Source organism: Drosophila arizonae, chromosome 5 (genome assembly GCF_054131065.1).
Source record: "Drosophila arizonae isolate 15081-1271.41 chromosome 5, UAZ_ARI_1.0, whole genome shotgun sequence".
Taxonomy (NCBI): domain Eukaryota; kingdom Metazoa; phylum Arthropoda; class Insecta; order Diptera; family Drosophilidae; genus Drosophila; species Drosophila arizonae.
Window position 1 is genome coordinate 12658038 of NC_142925.1, and position 12265 is coordinate 12670302.

A 12265-nucleotide genomic window follows, 5' to 3' on the forward strand; every position below is an offset into this window, starting at 1 on the left:
CTTGTTTTTGTGCGCTCCAGTGCACAGGACAGGTGCGGGTGAGCCGCATGCCGCATGCCGCATGCCACACGAATGTGCTGGCTGGCTGCCTGGCGCACAGCAAATGTCTGGGCCACTCGTCTTGATGCCACACAAATTAAAGCCTTATGCTTTTCGCTGCTGTCGCACAAAGCAGCCGCAAATTGTCTTGGCCTTTCCAAAGATACACAGAAGAGGGAGATGGGGTGAGAAATAGAGAGGGTTAAAAATTCCAATGCACAAAATTTAAGCCAAAATGCAGAAAAGCCAAATGGCAAAACTTTGTTAACTTGCGGTCAGCTGAACAGACAGTTTGTTGTTATTGGACTCCGTCTGATCTGGATGCCAAAGTCAAGTCCAAGCGCGCCATAAATAGCAAAAGTATGCTGAAACTTGTTGGACTGTCTGATAGTTATTACACTGCTAAAAATAATGTCGATTTTAAAGTGCTTCAAATGATAATATGCATGAATTTTGAATTCTTTCTTCAGACGAAAGAAAAAATGGTGAAGATTTTGTTGAAGCTTTTTTTAAACCATAATTCTTATTGCTCAAGTTCACATAAATATATACAAGTATTTAATTTGTTAATTAATTTTTTAATATTAACAATTAAAATATTTTAAATATGATTAGGAAACAAATTTTGGCAGTAAAATTTAATTTAATAAATATTTAATTTATTTAATTTTATTTTTATACTTGTTTGTTGTATATAATCCTACTAAAAATGTATTAATTGATTTTTATTTTTATTTTTTTTTTTTTCGAAAAAAACATTGTGATATAAAGAACAATTATAATTAAAAATATTATTTAAATAACATTCAATAAAATAATATGTCACATTTAATTTGATTAAATATAATTTTTGTTTATTATCTTTTTCTAATCGTATTCGCAGAGAAATAAAAATTATTTAAAAATTTTCTAGAAATAATTTGGCTTACCTTTTAAATATTTTAAATTTGTAAAAGCAAACCAGAATAAAAATTCATATGAAATATTTAATGAATATTAAGTTTGTATTATATTAAGTTTTTAAATGAAAACGAGAAAAAAATAATAATATGAAATATTTTTTTATTGAATCCATTTATACAAAAAATTAGGCTTATAAGTTTTTAGAAAAATTTTTATTTTTATTTGAACTTTTGTATTTTAATTTCTCGATTGTCTTCATTAAATATTAACTAAGCCACAATTATAGTTATCGACTAAAAATTCTTTGCACATACTTTTAGAATAAAATTATTTCCAACTTATACTTCAAGTGCTCAAACCCACGCACACACACACACACACACACACACACACACACACACACACAGATAGAGTGATAGAGCGGGATAGAAAGCTTCTGTTGGCTAGCGTCTAATTGTCTCTGAGTGTCTGCCCTGCAGCTTGGGCCGTCTGCGTGACTGTCTGAGTGACTTATGTCTGGCCTTAAGAGAACCTTTTTGTTGTTTTTTCTTTTTTTTTTTTTTTACAGCCTACACAAATGCAGCATTGAAAATGTGCTGAAATTTGTAGAAGGCAGCACGCAAAGCCGCAATGCAAAGAAAGCAGAGAAAAAAAAAAATGTGAAAAAAAAGCATTTAGCTAGAGTCTGGGCACACACACACACACACACACAGAAAGTATTTCTACTGCAATTACAAGCATATGCATAAATAATAATGCACGAAAATGCTTTAAGTGCAACTGTGTCTGGCTCCGGTTTGGGCTGGAAGTTAGCGTCTGGGCTGGGCTGGGCTGCTAACGGTTCCTGTCTGCCATGTCCACCAAACTCCCGGCCTGTCTGCTCAACTGGCAACAGTCTCGTCTCGCCTCGACTCGTCTCCCCGTCTCTCTGCAGCTGCGGGGGTGTCAGCAGCAGCAGCAGCCGCCGCACTTCAGTTTCAATGTGTCTGCAGTTACCCTTGAAAATGTGTGTGGATTGCATTTGGCGTTGTTATTGTTGTAGAGCGCATAGCGTTGCACATTGCACGTTGCCCATTGCCCATTGCACGTTGCACGTTGCACGTTGCAAGCCGAGCGCTGCTCTAAATGAGTTCAATACACTTGGCGCACGGCTCGTAAACATAAACAAAACTGGGAAATATACAGGGATATTTTACGACACGCGCATGCGCAATCACTCACGCTCTCTCTCTCTCTTTCTCTCTCTCTTTACAGGTGTCTAGCATAGCCGAACTGAGCTGAGACCGAGTCGTGCATCAGTTCGTGTCGACTCATCGTCATCGTCGCCGTCGTCGCTGTCGTCGCTGTCGTCGTGGTGTGTGTTTATTTAACACAGTTCCTCGTGCTTTGGCCACTCAGTTCGTATTCGCAGCTCGTGCCGTGCGTTCGTCCTTCACCCATACACACAAACACATACACATACATACGTCCACACACATACGCACGCGGAACACGCTCGCATTTGTGATCCGATTCGGAATTCGCGCTCATCGCGGCGAACATGTGAATACATTCAAACAATTCGAATCTAGTCGAGATCAGTCGGTGCTCCCTGGCTCAATGCTCCACATCGTGTGCTCGCATCGTTTTTGTTGTTGTTGTTGTCGTTGAGCGAGAATACCAGCTGTTGCCTCTGATCTCTCTCTGTGTGTGTGTGTGCGCGCGTGTCTGAGGAGTGCCGTCGCTTTAGTTTATAGCCATCGAAAGCGAGGACCAGCAAGATGGCCAGCTTGCGGCAGAGCCTGCTCGGCGGTTGGCTGCTCGCGCTTGCCGCCCAAATAATTTATGTGGATTACGCTCGGGCGGATTATGAGAACACTTGGAATTTATATTACGAGCCGCCGTGTTGCACGGGCGCAGCAGCAGCTGTTGGCCATCACCTGCGGCATCACAAAGGTAAGCCCAGCCCTGTCCTTCTATTTTATACATACACACACGTACATAGATATTGTTGCTTCAGGTTTAAGTGAGTGTTTTTCGTTCTGTTAATTTATCTACTGCGAAGTGCGGCGCTGCGCTTATCTGTTTCACGCAATCTGGCTAAGCGAAAATTGTTGAGCAGCTAAGCCGTGGCAACAAATCGGGGCACAACAATGGGCGGCCAAAGCGAAAGCAAATCGAAGCCTGGTAAATAAGTCAACAGCTTAGGGCTTAAACAGCCGCCGCGTTTCGGCCAGAACTTTTGGCCAACACAACAGCCGCTTAGCCAGTTTTGTACATATGCACAAGGGTTCGTTCCGTTTGGCTTTCTTTTCTTCAGAGTTTTCCTTTTTTTTTTTTTTTTGGTTAAGGAATAATTTTGACTTTAAGCGGATTTGCTATTGTTGTTGGGCGCGGCGTTGCAGGGGTTGGGGGTCGTCCCACGTCTGCTGTCGCAGCCATCCATTGATTTGCCATTTCGTTTCACTTCCGCCGTCTGTTATCCTTTCGCCATTTGGCCATTTGGCCATTTGGCCATTTGGCACCCGATACTCGTGCTTAGCTCGTATTGCTTTTGTTTGGCCATCATTGTTTTATTTCCCCGGCAAGACGCTGCCCGGCTGCCTCGCAATCGACTCCAACTTATAGACTCATTCGCGCCCAGCAGCCTGTGTTTCCTCAGCTCTCAGCCCTTGTTGGCTTGGCTTGGAGCGAAATTAAAAAGTTTTGCGCAGCTTTTCTTTCTATTTTCCTTCATTTTTTTTTTTTACTTTTGTACTTTTGTTTTGTTTGATTTAATTGCAGGCTGCTGCTGCTGCTGCTGCTGCTGCTGTCCGACTCGCTGGCATTTCCGCCACTTGAACTGCCTTTGCGCAGCTTTTTGTTGTTTGCTATTAGTGTTTAATTAGTTTTCAAGTGCTGTTTTTATAGACTTAAAGTGGGCTTATGCCCAGCCAGATTTGCAGCCCAATAATCCACTCAACGCCTCTGCGTGTGTGTGTGTGTGTGGCCCACATTTGACTGCTGAATAATTAAAAGTCATTTAGGTAAATCAAACATGAGCATTACACAGAGGTGCATCAAAAATGCAGCTCGCATTAAGTAATCCGCTTTAATTTACCCACACAATAAACACTGTCCGCCAGCTATCCGCCATTCGTTTACAGTGCGCTGCAAAAGTTTGCTGCAGCTGCTGCTCCTGCTGCTGTTCGTGCTCCTGCGGCAGCTGCTTTGTCGCTTAGTTCATTTGCCATGCAGTAAATAAAAAGTTGTGCGCGCCAAAAAGTTTTTAATTTTTATGTTAACACTCATGTGGCATTATGACAGTTGCGGCATGTTTGCTGCCACACACACACACACACATGAGGATTTTTTTCCGCTGACCATCTAGTTTCAGCTCCTCCGCCCCCTGCTCTAACATAATTGCTGTTAGTCTCGCTCGCAGCTGTGTTCCCAGCGCTCTGGGGCCTCGTTGTTGGCACAGCGCAATAACAAAATATGTTGCAAAATATTTAATTCAAATTATGAACTATAACTGCATTCATATTCCCATTTATATGCAGCGCTCTCTGTTTGCCAAATTAATGCGGTCTAATTGCATGCTGTGTGCTTTCATATTTATTTCTCTGAAGCATGTGTTGGGTGATGTTTGTGGGAGTGAATAAAAATTAAAAAAAATAAAAATAAATAAATAAAGAAAATATATTAACAATTAAAAAAAGTATAATATTTTATTCTAAATTTTTTTTATTTTTCCTAATATTTTGTGTGTATAATAATAATTAAAAATTAGTTTAAAAAATAAAAAATGAAAAATTAATAGAATGATATTAAAATATAATTTTTATATATTCAATAAGTATTTGTTGTTTAGGAAAGCATATTTTAAAACATATATAAAAATATTGAATAATATTTTCGACAATGTTGATTTATTTATATTTATGTAATAATGTATTTTGAATATTTAGAATTTAATTTAATTTAATATTAGGCAAGCCATATAGCTCTCATCAAACTGAGAGTGCTGTATGTGTAAGTTTTTCGTGACGAGGCCATCGGCTCGTCTGCTCGAATCTCTAGAAGTCGGTTCGGTTGCCTCTCATTTCAACGAACGTAGTCAACGAAGTAAAGCAGAGAGCTTGATCTGATTCTCTTCTTCTGGCTGAGCCTCTCTATGTGAAATGGTAGCATATGATTGGCGCCTGACGGGAGTGTGTGGGTATGTGTGTGTTAGTGCGATACACTTACGATCATCGGAATTGAGACAGCGCTGGGTCAGTCAGTCTTGAGCAGGAGCTCGTGGAGTCAAGTCCAACATAGAAGGCCTAGTTTTAAAGCATTTGTCAATTAAGCAGACTCGAGCTCATTGATTTACAAATTATTTTTAATCAATTATAACAAGGTATAAGCATAAACCAGAGCAAGAATCTCCCAGATCTATATCCACAACAGACTGACCCACGCTCCACAGAACTAATTATTTTAGGCCGGCAAATATTTGTATTTTTGTTTAATGTATTAAAAAAGTTGGCCAAGTTCCGAGAATGGCTAAACATAATTAATTTGCATGCCCTAAACAAAATTTAGCTTCAATCAAGCGCTAATCGAAAATTTTGCTAAATACACTTTATAAATAATATTAACTAAATATTTTGAGTTGAGCTTTTTAAAGCATTTGCATTCTGCTTATTAAGTCTAATGGAATTCTCCATTATGAGCATTTAATCCATGAAGCTGTTTGCACAATGCATTAAAGATTTAGCCCGCTCAAAGAGCCGGGTGCAAAGACCTTATCGAAACCGAGCAAACCGCAGCCATTTAAACAATTAATGCAATCAAATCAAAGACAAAGCGCCATCATTTCAAGGTGGTTTTTGTGGGCGCGGACGTTATGTAAACAGAGCCGTAGGAGTAGGGGGCGGGGGCGTGTTGGGTCTAACCCTTTGCCTTGGCCAGCATAATGGAGAGCGGCGATGGTACAAATTTTAAGCACCAAAGTTTTTGCCGGGACCCGCAAAAGGAGTAAAAATAACACGAAACTTAATAAAGGTATGCAATGGCTAAAGTAAGCAACAAAAAACACAAGAAAATGGGGGAGGAAAAAAACCAAAATAAAAATAAAAATAAAAAGCCGACAAAAATAAAGGCGAATAGCGAAAGCAAAGTAGAAAGTAGCATATCAGATGTTTGTGTTGTTAATTAAAGAAAAACAAGCAAAAGTTTAATGGCGAATATTAGCAGGGGCTGCCCCGCCTGCCCGCTGGCCATGGCCGGCAAACCGAATGCCAGGCCAAACTTGCGGCCGTTGCGTAAATAGAAAAAAGCTCAAAATGCAACAACAACAACAGCTGGTAAGAAAAGAAAATGCTGCCGAAAAAGGGTGTAAAAATACACAAAAAAAAAAAGCCTAAAAAAAAGAAGAAAAGAGAAAAATAGAAAAAAAAAAAACTTGCCTCATTTCGGGCACGCACGCAAGCCCAAAAGAAATAAAAATAAAAAGCGAAGAGCAGGGCAAGAAAATGAAAACTGCGCACAAATGTTTTGCTTGTAAACTTAAAGAATTTGGGGCATTTAGCGCTGCCCACTTTACAAAGGCCAAAGCGCCCGAAACTTTGGCCAACAAACTTCGGCGCCAGGTAACTATGTGGGCAGACTAACTGCGACTAGCTGGCTAATTTACCCGGCCAACGGCGACTGAGCGCTGGCCTCACAATTAAGCAGCAGTATGGCAGTGGGGCCATGGTCTATCTAGTCAGGCAGTAACAGAAATTTATCAGCAATTGAATTGATGGAGCTACGCCAAGCTGAGCCCTGGCCTCAGTCGCAGCCTCAGCCACAGCCTCAGCCGCAGCATCAATTATTAAGGCATAATAAAGTTGATGTGCGGAAAAACAATTTCAGGGCAAAGCCAAGGCAAAATGCTAACACACACACGCACACATACACACACGCAGGTGGAGCCCACATCAAAATAAACAACAACACGAAACGACAAATAATCTCGAGTCAGGTATTTGCTGATGTGCACACACACACACACACACACACACGCACACACACACAGAGGGAATTTATGGGCTGCGCCTTAAAGTAGGCAACAGAAATTTAACAAAAGCTGACAAAAAAGCTGACGACGGACGGATCACATAGAAATCAATACAAACGAAGCAGCGACTCGGCCGGGCCTGTTGCTCATTTTTACGAGATTTAGCCAAAAATAGCTTGGTGTAAGCGCTTTGGCTTGCTCGACACGCCCCAAATTCGGTTAAAGCCATAATTTACAGCATTGTTGACCCAAATTCTGTAGGGTATCAGCTGCGTGGCGCCTAACAAGTTCATTAGGCAGCTGCAGCTGTAGTTGGAGCTGTGGCCGTAGCAGTGGCTGTAGATGCAGCTGCTGCTTCTGCTACTGATTCTGCCTCTGCTTCTGCCTCTGCACTCGGCGTTCGGCAAGTGGCAAATGCCATAATTCAACTTATGTCTCAACGTTTTGGCCAAACAGTCGAAAGCCACAAGTACAAATGCTTGTCAGCTCCACACACACACACACAAATACACACACATTCATAGAGGCGCGCAGAACCACAGATGCGTTGGCCGCAAAATGTAATATATCTTCATACATACACACACACAGACTTAGGCACACACATATGCATACACACACACATACTTGTGTATGCTGCTTAGCATCACATGTGGCATACATTTTGGTGCACCGCAGCGCTTGTAATACATACTCTTGCTCTATCTTTCTCGCTCTCCCACTCACTTTATCTTCGCTGATGTGTGTGTGTGTGTGTTTGCATGTATTGACACCTACTAACAAAACGACAACACACAGCAGGAGTGCTGGGCTTGTCGCCACGCATTTGAAGGCGGCTCCAGTTAATGACTACAAATTAATTAAACCAAAAATGTTTCAGCCACTAAATTTTATTATGCACGTTTTTTGAGCAGTGTATTTTGGGATTGTTATTTGTGTGTGTGTGTGGTGTATAGTGTAAGCGGAAATCAGCTGGGCAGAAGAAGAGCAAAGGAATTTTGGGAGCTTAACAAGAGAGAGCGAGACAGAAAGAGAGAGCACTGATATGAATTCTAGTTCTACAGATAATAAATGTACATGATCTTCAGACATGTATAGATATATAAGGAGAGCATATTTTCAATATTTACTATAATGACTATTAATATGAATATAATTATTTAATTTTCACACACATGCAATATAAATAAAATATTTATCGCTGGCTGTTGAAGCTGCGCAGCTTCACAACTCTTTAAATTGCGGTCGAGCTGCAACTTATTGAAATTCTTAATTTATATATGCATGCATGTATATGTGGCTGGCACTTAAGCTGGGCGCGCACCTATTAAAAATAATGTAATATATTGTTCATTTATTTATTTAATTTATTTTAAACACATGTCGCTTGATTTAATTAACTGAACACGGCCGCTGCGGCCAGGGCGAAGGCCAGGCAACAGCTATGCTGACACACAGGGCTGCCAAGAGCGACAGCAACTGTGAGAGTGTGTATGAGTGTGTGTGTGTGTGTATTTTTAATTAAATATTGAACATGTATGCATATGGACATTAAATAGTTTATCGAGGCAAACAACTTAAAGCCTTAAGGATAAGCGATAAACTGCTTTAAAGCAGTTACCAAAGTAAATAACACTTCAGATTAGCTATTAGCAATGGCTAACACACACACGCACACACGCACACCTCTCTTACTTACACTTAATTCAATTATCTGTTAATATTTGACCATACATATCATGGCCAAAGGCAATTCGAGCCGTTGCCAAACATGCGAGCTCGCTGTAGTTGCTCGAGCTATGGCAGCAACTGCTCGGCTGGCTCGAACTGTTGCCAGTAATGGCATAAAACACGCCAACAATTGACCCCGCGCTAATCCGGGTGGTTGGAAAGTCACTCAAAATGCTCTTGCCGGGGGGGTCAGGCAGTCACATAAATAAATACTTTCGGCTATCATAAAGGCAAGCAACCCTCGCCCCAACCAACTCACGCTCGCTGAATTTGTCCATTGTGAATGCATGGACGTCAAACTATTTTGACCATAAGCCATAAGCCAGCGACCGGCTCTGGCCCGGGTGAGGGTGGAACTTGGCCACAGACGCATCGTCCTCTTCGGGTGGGTAATTCCAAGCATATTGCAAAAGTTAAATTGGTTTATTGTCAGTCGTGGAATTTTTTGCTGGCCCCCGAGTGATTGCATTAAGTGCAGTCGGGCTGCTGGACAAGTCTGGTCATGCATAGAAATGAACAGCTAAACGGGCCAGCGGCCAACAACTCGCATATGTGGGCCACAAAATTAACACATCATTTAAGCGACACACAATGCCAGCCCTTAACAAAGCAATCATACACGAGGCTCTAGCTGAATATATGGATATACATACATACATACATGTATATGTCTGTGCTTCAATATAAACAAACAAGCGAACCAATTTCTAATTATTGCTTGCCTATTCAAGAATTTCTAGCTCTCTCTGTGTGTGTGTGTGTGTGTGTGTGTGTTCATATAACGAAACGCCTTCAAAGGATCAAGCGTACAAAATCGATTGACCCGTTTCCAAATAGATAGCGATAAACGTATACACATACATATGTATGTATGTGCCATCCCCTCTCGGGCAACAACAATAGCGAGTCGCAGACAAAAGGCCGGCACGCTCAATAATATTATTAAATAATAAATGAAAGGTGGGCGGTGGGCTGGTGGGCTGGTGGGCTGGTGGGCAGTGGGCGTGGGGTGGTGGGCAGAGTGTGATTGCTGCGACTGCTGCCTTGGTATGTGAAGTCATTTATTATAAATAATAAACGTGAAACAAAAGGATCTCCTACGCACTCACACGACAGCATTCCACACACACACACACACACACAGACACACATACACAGAGGCAGGCAAGCATGCGTTCACACATACTATAAATAAAGAGGCATAAATGCAAAAAGGCAGACAGCAAACGAAGCTAACAGAGTTATGACCACAAGCTTCATAAGCAAACGAGGCTTTGTCTTGCTGCAGCCACGCTACAAGCGACAGTTACATATTACGTATACGCAGCGTGATGGCACGAATATGCAGCAACAAAAGGAAAAAATTGACACGCAAACAGCCGAAATCAATGCCAGAATTATGCACTCGATTTATGGCTTAATTTATATGACAGCACAAGCAATCAAAGAAGATAGAGAGAGAGGGAGAGCGAGAGGGAGAGAGACAGAGTGAAGGAGAAGGAGAGAGTTTATGATAAACAAGCACATTTCCACACGCCAACTGGCAGGCACGAGATCGTGCGAATACCCTGCATAAAGCGAGTAGAGTTGTATAGACTGTAGATGTATAATTGAATAATTGAAGGAAGTTAAAATATATTTTGCTTTACAAGAGCATCAATTGAATAAATGTATATAGAAAATGCTACTCAGTATGTTTATTTTATTGTCATATATTTATATATATAGAAAATAAATGAATAATAATAAATAAATAAAAATAGAAAATAAATAAATGTATTCAGACATTTAAATAATAAACATAAATTCAACTCTTTTATTTGATTTACTAATAATTTTATTATCTTGCATGCATGAGAGAGACCTTAAATGGCTGCTGAATATAAATTTGAATAGAATTTGATATTTTAAATTTATATAAGAGGATGACGAAATGCAATATATTGTAATAATAGATTACATGATATAACAATTTAATAAATAAATAGAAACTCTACTCATTCTTAGGCCGTAGAGCTTGTTCGCTTAGTCCATATAAATTTTAAAGCTTAAATCTTTTTTCTAGACAGATCGCAGAGTCTTTAAATGACCAACTTATGCTTAACAAATGTTGCCAAAATCTCAGTAACTTTCTTGAGCTTATACACACTCATCTCCCTCTCTCCCCCTCTCTCTCCTCCCCTCAATTGCATTTGAAGCAACTCATCAAACAACCTTTCTGCCTACAAATGTTTACAAGGTATTTTTGTTGAGCAATTCAAACACGAATTGTTCCACAAATGAAGACACAAAGCAAGTGCAATAAAATGCCAACAGCCTGGCATATTATGCCATATTCATCCAGAGTAAATGTCAGGCCGAAGCCACAGCACGGAAGACACGTGTCTAATGTGCGACTCGTTTAAAATATATCAGCGAAAATAATAAAAGCACAAATTCGAGTACATTTCGCATGTCAAATGTGGTCGAATATATGAAAATATAAATCTCGGCGAGCATTTTGCATGCGGCTTGGCGATGCTTAAATTATGCGTGGAGCATAAAAGCCGCATGTGGAACATGTGGTGGTTGGGCGCATTAAATTGCAATTGCGCTCAAAAGTATGCAATAAAAATTTGCTAATGCGCGCAGCCAGCGCACGACGTGTGTGTGTGTGATGGGAGGGTGTCTGTATGTGTGTGTGTTAGTCATGCCAACACACACACATACAATTGCACATAAAACCGCCAATTTAAAAATGAAAACTGCCGGCCATGCGGCACTTGGGCAGGACAGGGTAGGGCTGAGCGGGGGCGGGAGGGGGATTGGGCGCCCTCGCTCGACACGCTCTGTTGCCGCATAATTCTCTTCTTGTTCTTTTTTTTTTTTGTTACCGCTCAATTTCTGCTGGGCTGCGGCATGGTCGTAGCTGTAGCCACGGCAATTGCCACACACACACAGACACACTCACACACACACACACACATGGCGCAGGCAGCTCAGAGAGTGCGGCTGGCGAAACAAAAGTGAAATTTAGCGGCTGCAATTACCGCGCAATTTCGGCCAAACTTCCTTTTGCTGTTACTCTGTATTACTATGTGTGTGTGTGTGTGTGTGCGAGTGTGCAATTTGCCACACTTATGCCGCATGTGGACGCCGAGGGGGTGGGCTGCCAAAAAATATAAAGTCTAAAGCATAGTATTGCTTGCCGCAAACAACAGCCCGGCTAGCAATCATAAAAGGTAAACACATAAAACCCAAGGGGAAGTGCGCTAATTTGAGGGGTGTACGACCCCAAGCGGCGAAGGAGCGCTGACGCCTGCAAGTATGCAATGTGTGCTTTGAAATTTAAATTCTCTGCCATAAATAAATGCTGAGGTGTTGCACAAGTGCCCGCCGGAGACGGAGACGGATAGAGAGACGGAGCCCTTGGCCAGAAAGGGGCGCTTGTCTTTAAATTTTGCCGCAAGACGTCGCCGTCGGGGCGACATTGGCTCACTGTCTGCTGCGGCTGCCCTCAACATTGCCCACAAAGCTCAGCCGGCGCTGTATCTGTATCTGTATCTGTGCACCGTCTACGGTCAACTGCAAGTCGTCGCGTCGCGT

General features: G+C 41.4%; 1 protein-coding gene across 3 annotated transcripts in view; it reads left to right on the plus strand.

Annotated features, from left to right (window-relative positions):
- Window positions 1-12265, plus strand: part of Sema2b (Semaphorin 2b) — a 62553-nt gene that overhangs the window by 17805 nt on the left and 32483 nt on the right. For all 3 annotated transcript variants that reach the window (XR_001916075.2, XR_016270176.1, XM_018012816.2), the window contains exon 2: window positions 2197-2877. Coding sequence is in view for 1 of the 3 variants with exons in the window: in XM_018012816.2 (XP_017868305.2) it covers window positions 2703-2877 (175 nt within the window). In the remaining 2 variants the exon portion in view is untranslated. The remainder of the gene's footprint in view (window positions 1-2196; window positions 2878-12265) is intronic.